At 40.2% G+C, this 24,540-nt stretch overlaps 1 protein-coding gene across 1 annotated transcript in view; it reads left to right on the top strand.

The window, feature by feature from the left end:
• The window catches only part of Pfdn5 (prefoldin 5), a 64,896-nt gene that overhangs the window by 18,262 nt on the left and 22,094 nt on the right, over window positions 1-24,540 (top strand). The window contains exon 4 of the mRNA XM_067140847.2: window positions 6,224-6,329. Coding sequence (XP_066996948.1) covers window positions 6,224-6,329 — 106 coding nt within the window. The remainder of the gene's footprint in view (window positions 1-6,223; window positions 6,330-24,540) is intronic.

Below are 24,540 nucleotides of genomic sequence, written 5' to 3'. Positions count from 1 at the left end.
AGTCCAAGGTGTCTTAAAATTTTGAACAAAGATTCTCTACGGATGTAATCATAAGCTTTCTTGAAAAATGAAAATGTTATCAGCATATCTCTATTTCTTCTCCTGTTATAGTCCATTATCAACTTTAGACTCATGATCTGATCAGGACAGCTCCTCCAGGGTCTGAAACCTCCTTGATATTCTCATAGTTCTTTCTCAAGTTGTAAACTTATACAATTAAGGATGATTATTGAAAATATTTTGTATGTTATGTCTAGCAGCGAGATTCCCCTGTAGTTATTAGGGTCGGTTTTGTCCTTTTTTGTGCAGTGGGTGAATGAGGGCTGTTGTCCAGTGTTCTGGTAGTTCTTCTTTAATCCAGATAGAGACAAGTTGTTGATGGAGGGCAACTTTTGCTGATGTTCCTGCATATTTCCAGATTTCCGCAAAGGTCTGATCTTCTCCTGGCGCTTTGTAGTTTAATTTATTCAGAGCTTGGTAGACTTCCTTTATTGTGGGGGGATTGATGTTCTTATCGGGGTGTTGGTGTCCAAATGAAGGAGTTTTGAAGGTTCCTCACAATTTAAAAGCTTGTTGAAATATTTAGCCAGAATTTCTGCATTGTCTTTATTGTTATGAGCCAGCTTACCATTTTCATCCTTCATCAGTAGGGCCGAGGGTTCATATTTTTGGAGCTGCTTTCCGAAGGTTTTGTAGTAATCCCTTGATTGAGTTTTATTGAATTGTTCTTCAATTAACTGCAGTGTGTCCTTATAATGTTGTCTTTTTATTCTTCTTAAGACTTGGGTAGTTTCTTTTCTCTGTTTTACTAGATTTGATAGGATATTTCTGTTTTTTGGGACTGATGTAATAACCATGCCTGATGTCTTTTCTCCACTGTTTCATCACATTCACTGTTTCACCATTGGTGTTTTTTACGTAGTTTAATTGGAGCCAGGTCTTCTGCAATTTGTTTAAGGTTGTGTACTAAGTCCTCAAGTTTATCTGTGATTTTTACTTTTTCAGTTGCTTTTTGGTCATTTTTGTTGTTGATTAGCTGGGTAGGATCTATTTTTCTTTTAGTTTTAATGGCTTGCTTTTGCTTCTACCGGAATAACATTCAGCTTTAACTTTGGCATGGTTAGTTCGTTTGTGAAACATCTTTCCAACTCGTAAAAAGTGAGGTACCCCAAGTTTGTGATGATTTGAGGACTTTTTAATACTGTAAAAAAAAAAAAAAAAAAAAGCAAAGCAGAGTCATCTCGGTACTGGCCCTGAAGGCCCTTGGTGTGGTGGAAAGTAAAGGGTTCCACTAATAGAGCAAACGCCGGAAAAGCCATCCATCTAATTTTTGATCTGCTCTATTGGTGGAAAAGAATCTAATTCCCTCCATGGGAACTTAGAATTTCCAAGGGTTCCACTATTCATAACCTCGGTACTTGATGTGGTAGAGAGGTTAGCTTTACGCCTGGCCGCCTTTGCCCCCAGGAATTAACCTGGTACTCATTTTTGGTGTAGGCTGAGTGCCATGTGCACCTCCGGAAGTAGAAATCTCGTTTCTTAAATTTTACGACTTCCTGATGGGGATTCGAACCCATGTCCTTCCGGGCGAACCAAGCACGTCTTTACTGCCTTGGCCAGGCAGCCCCTTTTATAATACTGTAGTTCTCTCAATCAAAGCAGTCAATGAGACATATCATGATTTGAACACAATTCTAATTTAAAACAAAGCCAAGATAAATGGATCACCAAGGGAAACCTAAATAAGTTTCATCGAAAATTTGCATAGGAATCTCTTATTAAAGAAACATAGAATTCATTGGAAATTTATTACACTAGCATATAAGTGAAAGAAATAGGTAGGGGTAATATTCTGTTGTCTGAAACTGGCTATTGTTTCATATGAAATCTATTATGGAATATTAAAAGGTTGTCAACCTATTAATTATAAATACATGTACCAATAAAGACTTGACATGAAGTTACATTTCAACACACACACTCTTTAATATCTTGGGACTAATGAGTGTATTTATTGACTTCTAGAGTCTTTAACCCCTCGACGCCAACCTCCATACATCGTACAGATCTCTTTTATTTTCTTCACATGCTGCTGACCTCCATGCATGGTATAGACCTGTGTAGGCCAAACTTCATTTTGTTCTAGCATGTAAAGTTTGAAAGTTGTTGAGATGGAAAAGGTATATCTTTGAAGGTGAAGATTTCTGCCCAAATCAATGTTTCATATTTTTTTTACTAAAGAGTTTGAAATAGTCTGACCTCTTTCTGCTTGAGAGCATATAGACTTAAATTTCTGTTGCATTCTAGTGGGTGTATGTAACACTACACAACGTTTCTTTATGTAGATAGTTTAAATCACCATCTTTTCACTGTTATGCATGTTATCATCTGGTGAGGATTCCTATACTTCTTTCAGCGCCTTGAAATATCTTACGGCTCATAATTACTTGAATCGCTGTCACTTTGAAATACCATATTGTGCGGTGCAGAAGCTTGGCACAGTGCAGTTTGAATAAAAGAGAAGTTATGGAGGAAATGTGACAAGATTTGTCATACTTAAATTTGCGTGAATAAGACGACACCGTTAACGTTCTTATCATTTTTTTGAAGCAACTCTATCTCAACCAAGGATAAATGTACAGCAGGAAACTTGGGCTTGTTTTGAAGCACTCGAGTATGGTTATCAGAAACTATAACTATTGTAACCTTGCATTGTGGTACTGAATTTATGAAGAGTAATATTGATGGGAAGTAGTGTGTACCCTGGACCATGCTGTTAACAGCAGACAGGGTGCAGAGATGCCAACTATTATGATTCAGTTGTAATAATTACGAATTGCCCATCATAATTATGCCTTTACGAATCACACACCACAAATTACGATTTTTTGTTGATTTTTTAAATCTAAGTATGTGAAGTGTTAAAAAGGTTACACAAGGAATGCCATTACAGCTTGAATTCTCAGAATATTATTTTCGGATTTCTCAGTAATCATTTATACCCCTTTCCTGTCCCTTGTTTAAGAATATTTTGAGTTTTCACACGCCAAACACAGTGTGTGCTTCCAGTACCGGAAAAAGTGGCGCCTGTGAAGTGGTGGTGTTGCGGAGTTGTCTTTGTTCATCACATGATCAGACTTCCATGCAAGTATGCAAGTTCTTTTGTCTTTGTTTTGGTGGCAAAGTGGTGACAAACTCTGTTTCATTGTGAATACTGTGTGCATGACTGTTGAAGTATTTATTGCGATTATGGTTGCCAAATTTTCATATATTGCTCTTCTAGGATATATGCTAATAGTGTGTTACGAAATGCAAAAGGTTTGAAATAATGAAGTGATTTCTTGTGCAGAAAAATACGTGTGATGACGTTACCGTGACTAATGATACTAGTTATAAACCAAAAAGTAGTTCAAAAATTTAGGGAAGAATACTCAAAATAATGGCCCTGTTTTCTGCGTTCCTCAGAATCTCATTCACACATGTTTTGTAGTGTGTGTAGCCGCGATTTTTCAGATACGCATGAGGAAGAACAAGACTGAATTCCATACTAATATGAACACCGAACTGTTAAGTGCTCTGTTAGTGCAAAGAATGCACATGATATCAAAAGAATAAGCATGTCACCAGTGTACGTTTAGCAGACAGGAACTACAAGTTGCTAAGGGAGAACTACAGTACTTAACAAAAGAAATGATCCTTCAACCTCCACTCAGATATGTACTGCAGATCACCTGTTACTTTCTTAGGTAAGAATCATACACTCTTTATATGCCAGTCTTTGAATATGTTACATCTGGTTGAATTGTATGTTGTTCATTGATTTTTCAATGATATGTAAATTAGTAAGATCGTGGAAATTAAAAAATCTACAGCCACCGTGCTGACACACGCACACACACCCCGTTCCGTAACGGCTGCATTACGAATTGTCTTTCACGAAAGTTGGCATATCTGTAGCCGTGTACCCTACGACTGGGTAGTTGCAAAATCGAATGCCCGTGACCTTGGTTTGTCCGTAAGCTATTTTTAGTTTGCCCATGTTTTGCATGTTGCCCACATCACTTCCAGATGCCTTAGACCGGGCGAGTCGGCTGTGCGGTTAGGGGCGCGCAGCTATGAGCTTGCATCTGGGAGATAGTGGGTTCAAACCCCACTGTCGGCAGCCCTGAAGATGGCTTTCCATGGTTTCCGTTTTTCACACCAGGCAAATGCTGGGGCTGTACCTTAATTAAGACCACGGCCGCTTCCTTCCCACTCCTAGACCTTTCTTATCCCGTCGTCGCCATAAGACTTATCTTTGTCAGTGCGACGTAAAGCCAATTGATTGTTTCTGTAAGACATTTTACCAGTACTGTGATGATATGAAAACATTTTATTTATTACAACTCACCTATCATTATTTCTTTGTTCTTTGGATAGTGAATAATATTCTTCATTTATGTGTCTTTTAAATGTAAGCATTGCCTCTGTCTTTTATTTTTATGTGTTGGAGTATGTCTTTAAATGAACACGAATAGTCTTACTATGTTCTTAGTGAAGGTTGCTTTTCTTCATCTTAATTTCTTGCGTCCAAATTTTATATCCGTGCATATTTGACTGCAAAATATATCATTTCTTCATTTGACAGTGCTTGCAAAGTTATTAATGTAGAGTAAGTTAATAGGTCCTATATTGACATAAATAAGAGTCATTCTTTCTTACAATGGTCGGGCACCATGCCATTTGACAATAATGTTTTGGTCGAGACCACTAACATTTTAACCAGCCTTCACACAAGAGAATTACAAAATAGGATAATTTGACCCTCAATGAATTGACATACGAGCTCGTGTGATTTCTCCCTTCATTCCCCTTTCTACCGCACATTCAAGGTCGAGACAGGGGGACATGTGGGCAGGCAGGGAAGCATGTATAGTACGCGAACCTTTTCTTGATCCCTGAGCTCCATACTGCTGAATAGGAACTTGGGTGTTTGGTTCATGTTAGATCTCCCATCATTTGTTCTCTCCATCTCCCCTCTCTTCAGGTGTGTCCATGAGTTATGCTTCCTCGTGATCTGACAAATGAAAGAGAAAGTGTAAGCAGGTACTGAGTGGCTCTGAGGTCTGTACCAATTTCCTTGCCTGACATTTATTCGAGTTGTGGGAATTAAATAACGAGACTGATGTGAAAAATGTGATTTATTGCAAACAAAGTTACAATACACTTTTATCCCCTTCAACATACTCCCCTCCCCTATCTATACATCGTTGTATATGTGCCTTCCACTGTTCGAAGCAATGCTGTAGGTCGTCCTTTGTCACCCTGCGCAACAACTCTGCCGTTTTTACTTTTACTTGTTCCACAGACTGAAAATGTGTTCCTTTCAATACACTTTTGGGAAGAGATAAAAGTCACACGGAACAAGATCAGGCAAATATGGAGGATGTTCTAGCACAGGAATGCGCTTGTCTGCTATAAACTGCTTCACAGACAGGGCGTTGTGGGCTGGTGCGTTGTCCTAATGAACAATCCATGAGCCGTTCTTCTATGCATGTGGTCTTTTCTTCCTTACTCTTTCCCTTAGCTTGATTAAGACTCAGACGTCGGTCTTTCTGCACAATTTCATTGACTTTCTGGATGTTTCCTTCACTTCTGACAGTCACAGGTCGCCCGGGACGTTCATCATCTTCAACCTCTTCCCGACCTTCAGAAAACCGTTTGTGCCACTCAGACACTCATGCACGTGACATAACTTTGTCACTAAACACCTCCTTTAACATTTGGAAACATTCCGTGGATGATTTCTTTAATTTCACTAGGAATTTCAGGTTAATGCGCTGCTCGAGTTTTACGATGTCCACCATTTTGCGGCACGACTACACAACAGCGACCGCTACAACCAAGTCTCAAAAGCAAACTAAAGCAGGTAGAACGACAAAATGAAGTGTGATTGCTCAGGAAGGATCAAGGTCAACTACATTCCAATGACAACCTCCCACCATGCTATCACGGAGTAGGAGGGGCGCAGTCTCGTTGTTTAATTGCCGCACCTCGTATTTCTGGCCCGAGATTTCAATGAACACTAGTGTACAACAGACTGCTAATGAGCCATCTTGTTGGATTTATTTAAGTTTCTTTGTGAATCTTCTGCTCAAGTTCTTGAACTGATAATTCCTTGTTGTTCTTGAGAGATTGTCTCTTATAGTCATTTTAATTGTTCTGTTTTCTCTTTTTTCTGTAGGATGTTGAAGGTGCCAAAGACTACTTTAAAAGAAAAGTAGCATTTGTTACTGAACAGATGGAAAAGATACAGACTATGGGTCTGGAAAAAAATAAGATACGAGAAGGTAAGACAACTTATGTTCTGATTCTTTTAATTTTTATTATAGTACTGGAAGCATACTTTACCTAAATCTTCTACTTTGAACTGCTTGTAAAGCAACATTTAACTGAAAAGAAAAGTGACAAAATAAGAAAATAATTAATAAATGCATAAATACTGTGGCCAATAGCTAGTTAACTCATTAGAAATAAAGGCGGAAGTAAACGATTGCTTAATTTCAATGCTATGTACTGAAATTAAGTAAGAATGTGATATACCTCAAAATATGGCGCAGTGTGGATGACTGATTTCGGAGGTTAGTTTATTCAGTAAAACCTCGTTAGGATGTTTCTGTGGGGGACAAGGAAAGAGAATGTGTTAAGGGAGAAAATGTACTATTGAATACACAAATAAAAACTATCCAACACGGATATGTATACACTTGATATGTTTTTTCTGACGTGTGCATTTTATGTTGTGTATGTATGGGTACAATGAAAGATACATGTATTTAAAAAATTATTTACAATTCGTTTACATTTGAAAGATACATAAAATATAATACACACACAGTTGGTATAACACATTTGCGGTTATCGTCATTTGGTGTAACATTCAGGTGTGAGACTTTTTCCGAGAAGTCATATAAGGTGCATCAGGTAAGTTGGACTCATGGGCTTGAAGTAGCGACACTGGAAAATATTCTTCCCATTACAAGCTGACAATACGTCCTGAAGTGAAATAAACATGAACCAATAAAAGTACAATTCATGTAAGTACACAATGACATACTGGCAGAAAAGAAAACTGTCCAACACGAAAAGCGCCGAGTATTGAAGGAGGGACCCTGCTAGATTTCCCCAAACCGTTCATATCCAATCTTGTACGAATGACGTGTCCATCCACCCTTTTTCTTGGATACGAATGTGAATCTCTTGCGGAAATTTTACTTTAGGCATTGTTTATCGTTTTAGATCAATGTAAGGGCAAGCTTTCTGCTATCACCTGTTACAGCAAGCATTGCAGTACATCGTTTTTCGCTTCCGGTAGTGCATACGTTAACACTCATTGTCCCTTTCTTAATAATGTTATTTGCTTTACGTCCCATTAACTACAGTAGAACCTCAATTATATGTTCCCGGGAACTACGTTTTCCCATATTATCCGTTCAAATTACGTGGTCCCGCGAACATCCTAATTAAATCACGTTGTAAAAATCCCGAATTATCTGTTCCTCGAAGAAACGATTTCCCGTATCGACCGTTCGGAAATTTCAGTCCCATCAATGCTAAATCCTCGATCACGTGTTTTTCAAGAAACTGTATCTCACGAAAGGACGGCTACGGCATACTTGCGGATCTTGGTGTTAACGTCCAGTCATTGAGGTAATTTGAGGAAGCGGAAAAGCGATCGACGGTGAACTTGCATAAGGGACCATCTTAGCATCGCATTCGCATGGTATTGTTTAGAGAATTGAAATCATAAAGCAGAGAGTGTCCACAACAATTGGAAGGAGACATAGCGCATTTCGACAGCTCTACTTGAAGACGGAACGAGTTTCGTCAAATGTTCACACTTGCAAAGCGTCTACATTATGTCCAGGGTTAGATGTTTACTTTTTTTTCTTCGAGTGTATCGCCGAACAGGTTTTCGGCACTTCCCTCAGGGCACTGTATGGTCACTGAGCTTTCAGGCAGGAATCTAAACTGCAACACAAAATTAGTATTTTAATATTATCGTATACGATTACGTTATCGAGACCAGAACAGATGTTGCACCTTACATAAAGCTATGGGAGGTTTTGCGATTGCCTATTACTGTTTTGGCCCTAATGTAAGACTAGGAATTTCACATTATTGTGTTGAAATGTAAAAACTACAGTCTTTTTATTCGCGCACGTTACATGTAAAAACCTTTGCATCATTTCGCACTCGTACCGACTTGGACAGCGGAGCGCGTTTTCCAGCTGAGCTCAAGGTCGCGAATAACCGTAAATTCGGAAGTTTTGATGATACTTTTTCTCTTTCCAATGTAATCGTGATCAGTGACGGGCATAATTGAACATAATGCATTCTAAAACTTGAGAATCGATACATTCGAAACAATATTCTCGAGTTCAACATAACCTTTAAAAGTCGGTGTAGGCCATAGGCCTAATTTGCATGGTACAAGATTTCCACAAACTGACTACAAACAGTATACCGGTGATCAAATTACAATGCAAGATTTAAAGAAAAAGGGATTTCGCCATCATGTTGGGCGCTTTTGTATCCAATGTGCTTTATTTTATTGGATTAGAGAATTTAAAAAATACTTGTGGTCGATTGTTTGGCTTGATGTTAATAGGTTTTTCGAACAGTTTGACCGATCAAAGTTGCTGAACTGAAAGAAGTTTTCGGAGGAAACCGACAAAGTTTCTCCAGTAAAACTGAATGTAAAGTTGCGAGATTTTTAAGTCGCGTGCCGGTAATTAATGTTTGAAGCCGGCCCCGCAGTCGAACTTGCCTGCCTCTCACATAATGTTTTCTTTGTCGAATAGAAAGTCCATTTCCCTTCATAAAATAATCACCCAGCCTCGGCTAACCTTCAAATCCGAGACACTGATTCTAATATTATAAGTTATAAATTTTAGTATTGTTGTGCATCAGTCTGATATTTCTTATTCTTCTTACACTGATTCCATATGCAGCAGCTATTTCTCGTCCTTTAAAATACAATAGAACCTTGATGCATCGTTCCCGGAACTGTTGTTTTCCTGTATTCATCATTGAATTTATTCGGTCCCAAAAATGTTCCATATAAACCAATGTTAAATTTCCCCGCATCTACACTACCGGTCAAAAGTTTTCGATTACCTATCACAACTATGGATTTGTGGTTAAAACTGAGATGCAGTTTTAAATAATCTATCATAGCCCTGTTCTGATAATAAAACCAGCATAAACATGTAGACGGAACGACTCTGTTGTGTATTTGACCGGTTCTCCGCATGGAGGGTCGCTGATGAATAACCACAACAACACTGACGTTTCTTTACCCAAGACGTATCCACTCAAATAGGCCTCATTCCTTCAGCTGTCTGTGTAGCAAGCAGTTCACATTAGTTTTCAGTACAATGTGTGCAGCTAGCAGTTTGTGTATCTGATCAGGTGCATACCATATTACCTCCAAATGGGATGGAAGCAGGAGATTGGAACTGAAAAACGTGCTGTAATTGTAGTTCTGCATCACAAAGGGTATTCTAGTAGGACAATAGCAACAAAAGTTGGCGTAGCCCAGTCTACAGTGGTGTATACATTATTGTTATTATTATTATTATTATTATTATTATTATTATTATTATTATTTTCCATTAATTGTAGGTACAATTTATGGATGGTGGATGGAGAAAGGGCATAGCCCCACATACACAAAAGTGCCTCCCCAGTGCCAATGCAAGTGTTTTGCGATCTGGAAGACCCTGTGTAACATCATACAGGGAAGATCAGTTCATATGTGTACAGAGTAAACGTCAGAGGACTCGTACGGCACATGAAATTCGCGAGGAAGTCAACAATATGCTATCTGCTCCAATCTCTGTCTCAACAGTGCAACGCCGTCTTCGTGAACGAGGTTTAAAGGGGTGCATAGCGACCAAGAAACCTTTATTACGGACACAAAATAAGGTGAAAAGAATGCAGTGTGCACAGCAACATAAAAACTGGAGTGTGCAGCAATGGTCCAAGGTGTTATTCACGGATGAATTGAAGTTTGAAGTATTTGGGAGCCATCGTCGAATGTTTGTTCATCGACTTCGTGGAGAACGTATGAAGAGTCAGTGTGTGACACCTACGGTGAAGCATGGTAGAGGGTTGGTTATGGTGTGGGGATGTTTTGCGGGTGATAAAGTCGGTAATCTAGTGTGAATTAATGGAACATTAAAGAAGGAAGGATATCACAGGATACTGATCAACAATGCAGTTCCATCTGGCAAGAGGCTTATTGGTCGTGGGTTTGTTCTGTAGCAAAACAATGACCCCAAACATTCTTCTGAATTGTGTAGAGGGTATGTCAATAGAAAAGAGAAATGTGGGGAACTGAAAAATATGATTTGGCCAAGTCAGTCACCAGACTTAAATCCATTGAACTGTTATGGGATGAATTTGACAGGGAGGTCCGAAAACTGAGGTCATGTAATGTTGAAGAGCTATGGAATAACTTACAGAGCTGTTGGACTGCAATATCTACACAAACACTATAATCTTATTTCCAGAATGCCAAGAGTTTGTGCAGCTGTTCGGAGGGCAAAGGGTGGATACTTTGAAGAGGCTAAAATATAAATCATATTGTATTCTACTTAATGATAGAGAGAGAAAATATATATTTTGTTGGTCTATTTAGTTTTATAATACCAATATAAATGGTCCGTTATTGGACATTATAAATTTTCCAGCTAGCTCATTCTTGGTTGCCAGCGTTTCGCCCTCGTGTGCTAGGGTGGGCTCGTCAGTTGGTACCTAGCACACCTACCAATACGCTGGCTAGTGCATACCGTGGAGGCCACTGCGTAGGCTAACTGGAGCCACCGGCAGTGCCCATGCACTAAGAGACTTTGTCTCATCACTAAAAATTGATGCCTGCTTGGCCATCAGATGATATAGATGTTGATTCCCATAGGGAATCTGAAATATTTGTCCTGAATGAGCAAATTTATAATACCAATATAAATGGTCCGTTATTGGACATTATAAATTTTCCAGCTAGCTCATTCTTGGTTGCCAGCGTTTCGCCCTCGTGTGCTAGGGTGGGCTCGTCAGTTGGTACCTAGCACACCTACCAATACGCTGGCTAGTGCATACCGTGGAGGCCACTGCGTAGGCTAACTGGAGCCACCGGCAGTGCCAATGCACTAAGAGACTTTGTCTCATCACTAAAAATTGATGCCTGCTTGGCCATCAGATGATATAGATGTTGATTCCCATAGGGAATCTGAAATATTTGTCCTGAATGAGCAAATTTATAATACCAATATAAATGGTCCGTTATTGGACATTATAAATTTTCCAGCTAGCTCATTCTTGGTTGCCAGCGTTTCGCCCTCGTGTGCTAGGGTGGGCTCGTCAGTTGGTACCTAGCACACCTACCAATACGCTGGCTAGTGCATACCGTGGAGGCCACTGCGTAGGCTAACTGGAGCCACCGGCAGTGCCAATGCACTAAGAGACTTTGTCTCATCACTAAAAATTGATGCCTGCTTGGCCATCAGATGATATAGATGTTGATTCCCATAGGGAATCTGAAATATTTGTCCTGAATGAGCAAATTTATAATACCAATATAAATGGTCCGTTATTGGACATTATAAATTTTCCAGCTAGCTCATTCTTGGTTGCCAGCGTTTCGCCCTCGTGTGCTAGGGTGGGCTCGTCAGTTGGTACCTAGCACACCTACCAATACGCTGGCTAGTGCATACCGTGGAGGCCACTGCGTAGGCTAACTGGAGCCACCGGCAGTGCCAATGCACTAAGAGACTTTGTCTCATCACTAAAAATTGATGCCTGCTTGGCCATCAGATGATATAGATGTTGATTCCCATAGGGAATCTGAAATATTTGTCCTGAATGAGCAAATTTATAATACCAATATAAATGGTCCGTTATTGGACATTATAAATTTTCCAGCTAGCTCATTCTTGGTTGCCAGCGTTTCAGATATTTCAGATTCCCTATGGGAATCAACATCTATATCATCTGATGGCCAAGCAGGCATCAATTTTTAGTGATGAGACAAAGTCTCTTAGTGCATTGGCACTGCCGGTGGCTCCAGTTAGCCTACGCAGTGGCCTCCACGGTATGCACTAGCCAGTGTATTGGTAGGTGTGCTAGGTACCAACTGACGAGCCCACCCTAGCACACGAGGGCGAAACGCTGGCAACCAAGAATGAGCTAGCTGGAAAATTTATAATGTCCAATAACGGACCATTTATATTGGTATTATAAATTTGCTCATTCAGGACAAATATTTCAGATTCCCTATGGGAATCAACATCTATATCATCTGATGGCCAAGCAGGCATCAATTTTTAGTGATGAGACAAAGTCTCTTAGTGCATTGGCACTGCCGGTGGCTCCAGTTAGCCTACGCAGTGGCCTCCACGGTATGCACTAGCCAGCGTATTGGTAGGTGTGCTAGGTACCAACTGACGAGCCCACCCTAGCACACGAGGGCGAAACGCTGGCAACCAAGAATGAGCTAGCTGGAAAATTTATAATGTCCAATAACGGACCATTTATATTGGTATTATAAATTTGCTCATTCAGGACAAATATTTCAGATTCCCTATGGGAATCAACATCTATATCATCTGATGGCCAAGCAGGCATCAATTTTTAGTGATGAGACAAAGTCTCTTAGTGCATTGGCACTGCCGGTGGCTCCAGTTAGCCTACGCAGTGGCCTCCACGGTATGCACTAGCCAGCGTATTGGTAGGTGTGCTAGGTACCAACTGACGAGCCCACCCTAGCACACGAGGGCGAAACGCTGGCAACCAAGAATGAGCTAGCTGGAAAATTTATAATGTCCAATAACGGACCATTTATATTGGTATTATAAATTTGCTCATTCAGGACAAATATTTCAGATTCCCTATGGGAATCAACATCTATATCATCTATTTAGTTTTTACGATGTGTTTGTACATTGAAATAAAGTATCTAGTTTTGTGCATAGGTGATTGAAAACTTTTGACCGGCAATGTATTGTTTCTCGAACTATCGTTTTATCGCATCGATCGTTGAAAAATTATTTGTCCTTGGCCACAATTATTCCCACATTGGTCGATCGACATCGTACTTAAGAAAAATGTACGCAAAAGTTGTTTTGAATTTAGAGGGACTGCTCAATACTCTTAGCATATAATAGTGGCAACCTGTTATATGAGAATGTACAAGCGATTCTGAGTTGCTAGTCTAGAATAAGGATCCTGAATGCTGGAGTGCTGTGCGCAGGTTGTTCAGGCGCAACCTCACTACGAGCCTCCTTGTGCCAACGCTTCTCCTCGACATACTAACCAACCACTAGAAGTATTCTTATTTACAAGAATTAAGACGTAGGCAGTATAAAACTCAAATTTGCTACCATTTTCTGTGTTGGTACAAGCTGGCTAGGACTGCCAACTTCGTTGAAAATAAGAAAATCGCTCAGTGTGACAGATACGTTTTAATTAGTCACAGGGTGACTAATCTCGTCGTACCTTGTGGAGTGTGAGCCTCGCACAGATCGCTGTGACATCATTCGAGATGCGCCACGTTGAATTTCTAACTGCCAGGCTGAGTAGCTCAGATGGTAAAGGCGCTGGCCTTCAAACCCTAACTTGGCAGGTTCAATCCTGGCTCAGTCCGGTGGTATTTGAAGGTGCTCAAATACGACAGCCCCGTGTCGGTAGATTAAATGGCACGTAAAAGAATTCCTGTGGGACTGAATTCCGGCACCTCGGCGTCTCCGAAGACCTTAAAAAATAGTTAGTGGGGCGTAAAGCAAATAACATTATTAATGTTATTATTATGAATTTCTAACTCCTGTGACATCATCTGAGTCGAGCTGCGGGAGCCACGCCCAGTGTTGCCAACTTAGCTTTTTTCCTGCTAAATCTAGCTTATTTTATCCAACGTTTAGCGCCAAAAGAACAATATTCCCACTGTAATTTTTCCCCCACTAAATCTAGCATATTTCCTCCAATGTGCCTCATGATGGGGCGCTGTAGTTCCCCCAGTATGAACGAAGACACTCTCTCGTTTGATGCGGTAGCAACAGCGAACCTAGCTATGATCATGGTACTTGACTCACCACTGGTCCAGCGGGAGCATGGAATGTACTTTGTGATGTAATATTATGACATCCCTTCTCATACTTCAGTTTTACTATCATCTGATGACCTCGCAAAACTTTCTTACTTGTGCCAGGCTACTCACTTTCATCTATCCTATTCGACCTCCTTCGTCAGCTCTTGTTTTTTCCAGCCCCAATGGTATTAGGTCACGAGGCCTAGGGAGTCTTTCACATTCATGCCCTTCGTGGTCCTTATCTTTCTTTGGCCGATATCTTCATTTTTCAAAGTTTCGAACCCCTTCCATTTTCTCTCTCTGATTAGTGTTACACGGGGATATAGAGTACGGTTGCCCAGTTGTACTTTCTCTTAAAACAATAATTTCTAACACCTCCACCTGTCAGGAAAAGCGCAGTGTACATAATTAATACCCATGGTTTGCGGTTATAGTAGTTTCCTAATTGAACAGAACAAAGAGCAATCTCATTCTCTTCCCAGTGAGCAGTGCTATAAATATTTGGCTTAGTTTGTTTAACTTTTTCTAGTTCTGATTTAGCTTTTTTTAGCTTATATTGGATGATGATCTAGCTTATTAAATGAAACTTGGGTTGGCAACACTGGCCCTGTCATGTTGGGCAAAGAGAATGAGTGGTATTGGGCATCTAACCTATCGTTCGCGAAGGGTCTACGGAATCTTTTCCTAAGTACAGGTTATCGCTGTAATGTCCACGTATTTCCTTGATTTGCAATAAGAGAACTGAACTTAAAGCTTTTCAATTATTACAAAATGTGTAAAGAAAAGTGAAACGAAACTGCGTGAAAGTCACGCTTTTTATTTTAATCGCTATGCCTATATCATGGTTGCAATATTTTGATACCGTTATGTATGGTTAGCGCGTGTTGGCCTTTGGTTCGAGGGGTCTCGATCAGGTCGAGAATTTTAACTTTCCTTAGTTAATTCCAACAGTTTAGGGGCTGTTTGTTTGTCGAATTAAACATCAGAATTCATCTTAGGTAGAGCTTCATTTTCATATGCCCGTAGATAACCTATCACGCGACAACTCGAAAGACCTACACCCGACTCCAGAAGCCACATGCCATTATTGTTGTTTTTATAATAATAATATATTTACATAACGAAAAATGTCCAAATACAGTACCCGTATTTTATTATTTTACTTTCCCCCTATTTTTTATGTTGCCTGCATTTATCGTTTTCCCGCATCAGTCGTCATTTTCCCTCTCCACCCTGAAAAATGATGCATCAAGGTTTTACTGTACATTAAGCAGATTCACTTCTACTTTCAGAAACTTGCTGATGTTTGGTCCGCAAAATGCTTGGCGAGAATTGTTGGTCACTTGAAGTGCACTTCTCTGTCACCGTAGTAGCGCACGTTGCATTCGGACACTGAATACTAGCAGTCTGCTGCCCTATTCCCGTATGTTTCGGAATAACTGACCACCACGAGTTTATATGATGCAGTATTACTCAAATAGGCTACTTGCTCACTGTGGACTAACAGACAAGTTTGAGATAACAAAACGCATGTCCCGTACGGAAATACTTGTAGAATATATTTGTACCAGACTGGAATAGAGCGTCACTAGTCACTTCCGTGCTGATTCTCTCACTGAACAAGTGCAGTGGTATTTTGTACCGGCCGATAACAGCACGTTGCCCAGTATTTGGAATGCCCGGTTTTGCAGTAGGAAGGCTACTACCTGGGTAGTTGACATCTTTATTTCAAAACGCATCTGGAGTTGCGTGGTGGATGTTCAAAGAGTGGGTACCTCAAATATGTGAAAATTTCTTTTTCTCCACTTTGGACCCAAAAATATTGATATGTGTAAATTATGCAAGGGCATCAATTATGCGAGAAAATATGGTAAATAACAATAGTGTATTAAATATTGTGTAAAACACCAGATAACAAATATAAAAGCATTTGCACTGGGGCCCATAAAAGTATCACTGCATTATTGCAGATCATACTCTTTCTAAAACAAAGGTCAGGTAAAGCCTTATATTTCGGACCAGTGGATTACTAAACATTGTTTTCTGGTCACACTCTTCAACCATGAATTATTTGGAGGTTAAATTCGGCCATGTGTGAAAGAATGACTTTGACTGTCATCTCAAATGCGATAACACTTCGATTGACTAGAGTCGAAACTAGAAGATGCGCGTTTCAATATACGCACCACTGTTGAAAGATGCGGGTGCCTGTCACTTGCTGGATTTTGTCTTCATTGGTAACCAATTTTCAGTATCCATAACTGGGCTACCACAAGACAAATATGCAATATGCTAGTCAACGTCATATGATTATGTTCCTAATCCATATTTTTAAATAGATTGAATATGATGTGAATCGGGACTCCTAATTTACGACGTGCTAAGCAAGAAATCGTCTTAATGAAGAACTCACTGAGGTCTCGGTGTATGTTCTCGCGTCTGGTTAAATTTTGGAAAGCCATTCCCAAGTAAATTTATAGTGAAGAGGTTATGATTACTCTATTGGCACTTGGAATATATGTTCATGATATACCGTATTTACTCACGTATTAGACCCCCCCCCTTTTTTTTTTTCACATTTTCAGGCAAAATATGTAAGGGGGGCATCCGATATGCAATAACCTCAAATTTTGTGCAGTCAACACATGACTTCTAGGCTGTAAAGAGCTATAAATTGTACATGTAAAAATTCAATACTGTTCTTTAACAAACTTATGAATGTATTTTTAGTTTTACTGGCTATTCTTGTTGGAAGGCAGTATTTCAAAATTTATAAAGAATAAATGGTGAACACGTGACTTTTAGGCCTACATATAAAGTAAATATAGTCAGTTGTAGTTACTCTTATATCACGTCATTAGTTTCATCTCATTAACTCCTCTGATGAGGTTGACATCAGGAAGGACATCTGGTCATGAAACCTCGCTACAAAGATTTGTCCCGCTTCATACTTGACCCTGTAGAGAAGAGGGATAAGGATATCGTGTTATGCAATATTAATACTAAAGAACATAATGGCAGTCATTTATGTCTATCAGATAAGCAACAGGCCTACCACACAGTCAACCTGATCACTGCTTTTATTTGAATTATCATCGTCTTGTGCCACCAACTTCCTTGCTGTCAGCGTGTCATTCCAAATGACATCATCTCCATGGCAATCGAGAGTATTCGAGATCCTGTCTTTTTGAAACTTAAAAAATAGTTTCGTTCTCGACTGTAGCATCCAAACAGTGAGAATCTATTCACAAATGGTTTCTAGAGATGGTCTCTGTTATTCCCAGTTGGTGTATGCATAGCAGAAGCCACTCTTTATGAATAAAGCCACGCTGTAGAAAGCGTGCCAACCCACCAGCTGATAACTAGCGTGAGTTGTACTTCCGAATGTAATACATACTGACTGGAAGCATTCTGTGGATAACTGGAGCTATTGAAAGCCAGACCTTTATTTTTAAGTATATTTCAAGCTTGTTCTCTACATTTGTCACATCAGGATTTACCTAAACAGCTGTAATTAAGATAAGGGAGATCGCAATGTTTAGGTTAGGTATGCTACTAAATGCCTGATGGAAAGAATAAAAATAAATAACAGGAAAGTTTGTCGCATTTATGGATATCTACAGATGTAGCGGTAATGTGTTTTATTATTGTAATGTTTAATTTTGCATGTTCGTTGTCTCCATATTTTTTTTTATTTATGCGTAGTATGTCCTGTTTGGCGTCTCTGAAAATTGTATAAGTAGTTAGTGGGGACGTAAAATCAGTATTATTATTGTTCCGGGGTATTTGTGGACCAACAGAGGTGAAAGAAGGTGCCGGGATGAATGGGTCTAACTACAATGTCAAGAAAAGAATTTAAAACTTAAACTGAAGGTTATATTTTCTTAAACTCCACCTTAACAATTTTTTATAACAATGAAATGTAAGGTACACTGACAAATTTTAGACAAGACAAGAAAATCCAAAATTTAGTGACTGTTTAAAAAAATTTTGACTTGCAAACCCTCTCTAAATGACCCTTCTTCCGACAAAAATTGCAAATATATTCACGATAACGGCACTGAGCAGTAGAATGCCCACCTTTATGACCACAACAAAAACACTGAGGCACTTTCACAACACGTGATGACACATTAGGTACATTGCTGCTTGGAGAATGCCGTGCTGTAAACTTCTGGAGTCTTGGTGTGGTGTGGTAGGCCAAGGACACTGCATCCTTGTCAGTAGCTTCCAACGATATCGCCAGCTGTTCCGCATTCTGGAATGTGAGGTTCTCCTCCGACAGCAGTCGTTTCTTGATGGATTCATCACGGATGCCACTGACTAATCTGTCCCGTAAATAATCAGGAAGTTTATCCTCGAACTCGCAATACTTGGATAACTGCTTTAGTTGAACAATATATTCTGACACAGTCTCGTGTTCCAATTGATCTCGCCTGCTGAATTTATATCGTTCAACGATAAATGAAGGTTTAGGATGGAGATGGTCTTGGACAATTTTAACAATGGTATCAAAGGATTTGTCAGAAGGTTTATCAGGGGTGATTAAATCTTTCAGTAAATTGTAGGTTTTAACACCGACCACTGTTAGAAAAGTACTAACCTTTTTAGCATTCGGAATGTCATTACATTGTACGTAAAGTTCAAAGCGTTCCACGTAGGTTAACCAAGTTTCTTCCGAACTGTCAAATGGCCCAGTGTTACCAATTAAAGACATGGCGTGATATAAGTGAGCTAAAGTTGAAAAGGCGGCGAAAAAACTGTTGTCTAAGGGCATGGAGCGAAAGGCATACCCAATATTACGTTGCTTCACGAGGCCCGATACAACGGACTGTACTATGTTGTGTCATTCACTGTGAAAACAAACCAGAAACGTTTTGTTGCCATGAGGAAGCACTGGCACTCGCGGCAATGTAATGACTTTTAACTCGTCGCCAACTTTTACGTATGGAACACCTTGAGGTAGATAATCAGTAGAAGTACACGTTATTTTTAAAGTACCACATCAGCTAAGGAGTCGGAATGAATCAGGTACAGGCTACATGACGACTGACTGGAGGTCAAGGGAAAGCTTAGGCTGTGTATAGGTGAGATAGGAGTAGCCAATAAGATAGCTTTATTTGAACGGCCACATGACCCAATGACGTACACATCGTCCAATCCTGACTTAGTGGCAATCTAATACAGCTGATTATAATCACATGGTTTACAATCTAAGTTCTAGAAATAAATATGAAAATTGTAACAGAATATATTACAGTGGGCTTACTAAGCCAACAAGATTTATAAGCTTTTACCAATTCACGAATTTCACCGTCCATACCTTTCCCAACAAACATCTCTCGGATCTTTTCTCGAGTTTTGAAGAGCCTAAATGCCCCCCTAATGGGGTCTCATGGTAGTACTTGAAGATCATAGGTACAAGGACAGCTGGAACCACAACTTTCATCTTTTGGTCATGCCTCGACGGGCAACACAAAACCCCGTTCCTCAATACATAAGGGACGACATGTTCCCCAGAAGAAATGGTTTCCATAATAGGGGCCAGCACAGGATCTTCACGTTGATATTTTTCAATATCCCTAAACAACATGAGGGCATCAGTTAGAATGGCATTTACACCCGAAGGTATGGGCGTGGGAAGAGACAAACTATCTTCCAATTCGGAGGTCTCCACATCATTAGCAAAGATGCGCTTAGTCCATCCGCCACAACATTTTTCAGATCCTCTTATATGCTGAACATCAAACTGGAAGGCAGAAATCCTGATGGCCCATCAGGCTATACGACCAATATGACGTGGCCTAGCTAAGACCCAACTTAAGGCTTGGTTATCTGTTTCCAGGTCGAACTTAACATGTTCCAGATAGAGGCAGAACTTCTCTAATGCAAATAAGACTGCCAAACCCTCGAGTTCATAGGTGGAGTACTTGGCTTCTTGAGCCGACAGTGTCCTAGATGCATAGGCGATGGGTCGCCTTCCAAGTTCAGTTTCTTGAAGAAGCATAGCAGCCACCGCCGATGATGAAGCATCGGTTTGAACGATGAATTTCTTCGAGAAATCAGGCATAGCAAGGACAGGGGCGTTGCAAAGGGCTAATTTCAGATCTTCAAAAGCAGCTTTTGAGACGGCCCCCAATCAAATTTGACGCCTTTCCTACGAAGTAAGTTCAAGGGCGCCGCTCTGTTAGCGAAGTTAGGAATAAATTTCCCGAAAAAATTCACCATGCCTATGAATCTGGCAATACCTTGGATGTCCGTAGGAGGTTTTAAATCACGGATGGCCTGTGTTCTAGAATGATTTACCGTGATACCATCGGGCGACACAATATGCCCTAGGAATGACATGGAATGCTTGGCAAAAGCTACCTCAGATAACTTCACAGTTAACCCTGCCTTACGAAGGCAATTAAGGACCTCTTTTAAATGATCAAGGTGTTCTTCAAAGGTCTCAAAAAATACGACGACATCATCAAGATAATGGTACAAGTATTCAAATTTTATGTCAGAGAAGACCCTATCTAGCAGTCTCGTTAGCACAGCTACCCCCGTGGGGAGCCCAAAAGGCTCGCGGTTATACTCGTACAAGTTTCAGTCCGTGGCAAAAGCTGTTAGATGTTTTGATTCTTCGGCTAGTGGGATCTGATTGTACGCCTGATTAAGGTCTAAGATGGTGAAGAACTTAGCTTTCCAAAACCATGAAAAACAAGAGTGAATGAAGGTCGGGAAGTGGCACAGATTGTAACTCCACCTTCTGATTTAAAGCCCTATAGTCAATCACAGGCCTGAAGCCACCTTGGGGTTTCGGAACCAGGAAAATAGGCGATGAATACGCCGACTTCAGAGGGTCGAATAATACCATCCTTTATCATTTGATCTTGAGGGCCTTCATTTTAGGAGGAGATAGCCTATAAGGTGGAAATCTAACTGGGATCGAATCAGTAACCTCAATCGTATATTCAATAAGGTCAGTAACACCAAGAGTATCGGAAAATACATCCGGAAATGACTGACACAACTTACGAGTACTATCAGCCTGCTCCTCAGGTAGATGTCTAAGGTCTAACAACATCTCATCCTGGGTAGGCGAAACAGATGAACATGATGCAGAATTACACTTAAGCAAAGGAATTTTACAGTTACTAGCAAATTTGAAAGTGCACAACTTGCTCTGAATGTCGAGCACTAGACCAGTAGAAGACATGGAAGTCCGCTCCTAATATTATGGGGCAAGACAAGCGCTTCCAGGTGAATTTAGAGATCCGAATTTTGGCAAAGATAAATCCTAAAATTTCTAAGGGAGAAGAGTTAGCCGAAATGCATTGAACCAAAGACGAACAATAATCAGAAAATTTACAAACAGACTTTAATTTAGAATACCAGTCAGACGAAATAATAGGACAACCACTCCCAGAGTCTAATAGAGCGGTAACGGGCTCACTATTAAATTCCACTTTCAGAAAAGGTACAAGTGCGGGTTTCTCCGCCACAGTCCTAAGGCATTCTTTAGGGCATTCAAATGCGGTGTTAGAAGAACTTCTACCCTTCTCCGAGCTTTCGGTGGTTTTGACCGGGGCTGAGCCTTGGGGAGATGAATTTGCCGACTCAGCCGATGCCACTAGTCACTTTCGATTATTCGAGTTGGTGGAGGTTTCACCAGAAGTTGAACAGGAGGCGGTACTATTGACATTAGGGCAATTCTTGGCGAGGTGATTAAAGGAGCCACACTTGAAACATCCTTGTGATGAACCTGCTCCATTCTTTGTCCCACTGGATTTAATCATAGGGCACTTGTTACGTAGATGATCTGTCGACCCACAAGCATAGCATCGGCGAGATTGAGACCGAAAGTTTCTCGAAGACGGAGGGGGCTCCTTAGCACCTCGTAAGGTGTCGGCATACCTAACTCCTTCGGCTGAGACCGCCATAGCCTCTAATTCAGCAAAAGTTTGAGGACGCGATGCAAAACACAAGTATGGCTTATAGGGCGGGGAAATCCCTTCAACAATTGTCTGCATGATTTGATCTTCATGTAAATGAAGAGCGAATACTGTGGTGTAGAAAATGTCCTGGATGAAATCAGCGAGATTTTCATCCAGTCACTGTACTCTGTAATAGTACTTCTGTATTAGAGAGGACATTGCCCTAGCCGGAATGAAATTCGCCAGAAGGTGTGCATGGAAGTCTTCTATAGAAGATTGCTCAGCTATGGCTCTGACTATTTTGTCCGAGAGGACACCTATGGAGTAAGGGTAAATAATTTGAAGAATTTGAGAAGGAGAAAGAGAAAACACTAGAGCGTGATCTTGAAATTCAATTAAGAATCTTAAAAATGAAATGACATCCTTAGTAGAATTAATGGAAAACTTAGAAATTCCCCTAAGCAACATCGCCAAAGGGTGAGGCAAACTACTAAACCCGGGTAACATAATAGGTAACTGCCTAGGGGGTGAAGAAGCTTCAGACACAGCATTATTTAAAAAGAAAGGTGGAATAGAGGTACGACGATCAGACTCATTTTCTGATGGGGCAGAAGTTTGTTGCGTTCATACGGATTTTCTACTTTCTACACCCTTGGAAGAATCTTCACCCACGATGTTCACGACCGTGGCTTGTTCGGTTTTGGGAGTAGCAACCTCAGTCAACAATTGAAGAACTTTATTTGACATTTCAGAAACGTGTTCAACAAGGTTACTAGCCTCCTTGGCAGAGACAATAGGTCCCTCATCCTGTTATAAAAGTGGAACAATCTAGCTTGCACTCTTTTAAGTTGGTTAGCAGAAGGATCACTCGCTTCAAAAAAACTTACTACAGAAGCTAGCTTGGTGGTGTTGTCCGTGATAGTGGACAGAGCCTCATAAATATCCTTCTCTCCCAAAGTTGGGATACAAATTGGTAATTCAAGGGATTCCTTAAGCTTGGTGGTATCTGCCGCAACCGTGCCTCCAGATTGAACATTTCTAATAAGTAATTCGTAAATCAATTCCTCCTTGCGCAAGTAGCCGGGATGGAGGACTTCGCAAGGGCCGGACATGATGACAGAAGTTTACAAATTTAGAAAAGAGGAAAAGAAAATTCCAGCGACTGAGAAAATTATTAGAGTACAAATCGAATCCTGTGTTTAGCTGTCAAAAGGGGCTCAATTGTTACCCATTCGACCACGCTCTGCTACCACTTGTTCCGGGGTATTTGTGGACCAACAGAGGTGAAAGAAGGTGCTGGGATGAATGGGTCTAACTACAATGTCAAGAAAAGAATTTAAAACTTAAACTGAAGGTTATATTTTCTTAAATTCCACCTTAACAAATTTTTATAACAATGAAACGTCAGGTACACTGACAAATTTTAGGCAAGACAAGAAAATCCAAAATTTAGTGACTGTTTAAAAATCTGGGCTTCAAGCCCCTCGCTTTACAATTCGTGAGCACTCAGCTCAAATTTACTCAAGGGCAGAAATCCCCTAATACATGGAGCACTTGCTCCAGCAATTACAATATCAGGCCTCCCAGAGGCACTTTTACAACATTTGAAAAAGAGCGAACGTGCTCTCAGTTCTGAAGCCTAATCAAGGCAACACTAAAAATATCTTACACCTTTTGGCCTCCCATGTCCCAAGTTACAAATTGAAACCTATAGGGCCTTCGTGTAAAAAGGAATACCAGTTAAATAAATGGCCCGAACACAAAATGAAAGGAGGCGAATGCTTGCACTCCTAGATATGAACACTTTAAACCTAAAGGGCACTAGGCCGATGGAACAGGGGCTATTCCCAAACTATGGAGGTGACTCGTATAAGAATAAATTATGACATTACGGAAGGAAGAAAACCAGTTTCAAAATTTAGTCACCTCAAACCAATACGAAGGGGAGCTCGAGAGGGTACATCACACTCTATCCCCGATTTACAGTTAAAGATTTTATGAATTTTTTACATTAGCCGGCAGAAAGTTACATTTTTAGGAAAACTAGGTTACATAGTTAATGATTCGGACCTTTCCCTCAGGTTAAACTGCGGAGCTAGCAAGAAATAAAGATGTTATGTGTCCATTACCTTGTCAGTGTACTGCTACCTGATGAAAGAGGTGCCACCTGCTTTGACACAACCACTTAGTAAGCTGACGATCAATTGGCCAAGAGACGTGAAAATCCGCAGTTTATAAACCCTCAGGGAAAGTTCGAGACCATTCCAGATTAAACTAGCCACACCCTCTCGTTTTTATTGGGTGATTTAAAAGTTACACACAGAATCGAAGAAGACTGTGATTGGGTTACAGAAATTCTTGATTGATTGGATTCAAAACAGGTGGAAAGAAAAGATCAATATTGCCAACCCAAAAATAAATGAACATCAAAAAAAAACTTATGAATACCAAATTTCTTTAAATCAAAAGTTCTTTCACTTCGTACCAGGGTGC

Source organism: Anabrus simplex, chromosome 1 (assembly GCF_040414725.1).
Source record: "Anabrus simplex isolate iqAnaSimp1 chromosome 1, ASM4041472v1, whole genome shotgun sequence".
In the NCBI taxonomy this organism is placed as follows: Eukaryota; Metazoa; Arthropoda; class Insecta; order Orthoptera; family Tettigoniidae; genus Anabrus; species Anabrus simplex.
The sequence above is the reverse complement of the archived record's forward strand: the minus strand, read 5'-3'. Positions and strand labels throughout refer to the sequence as shown.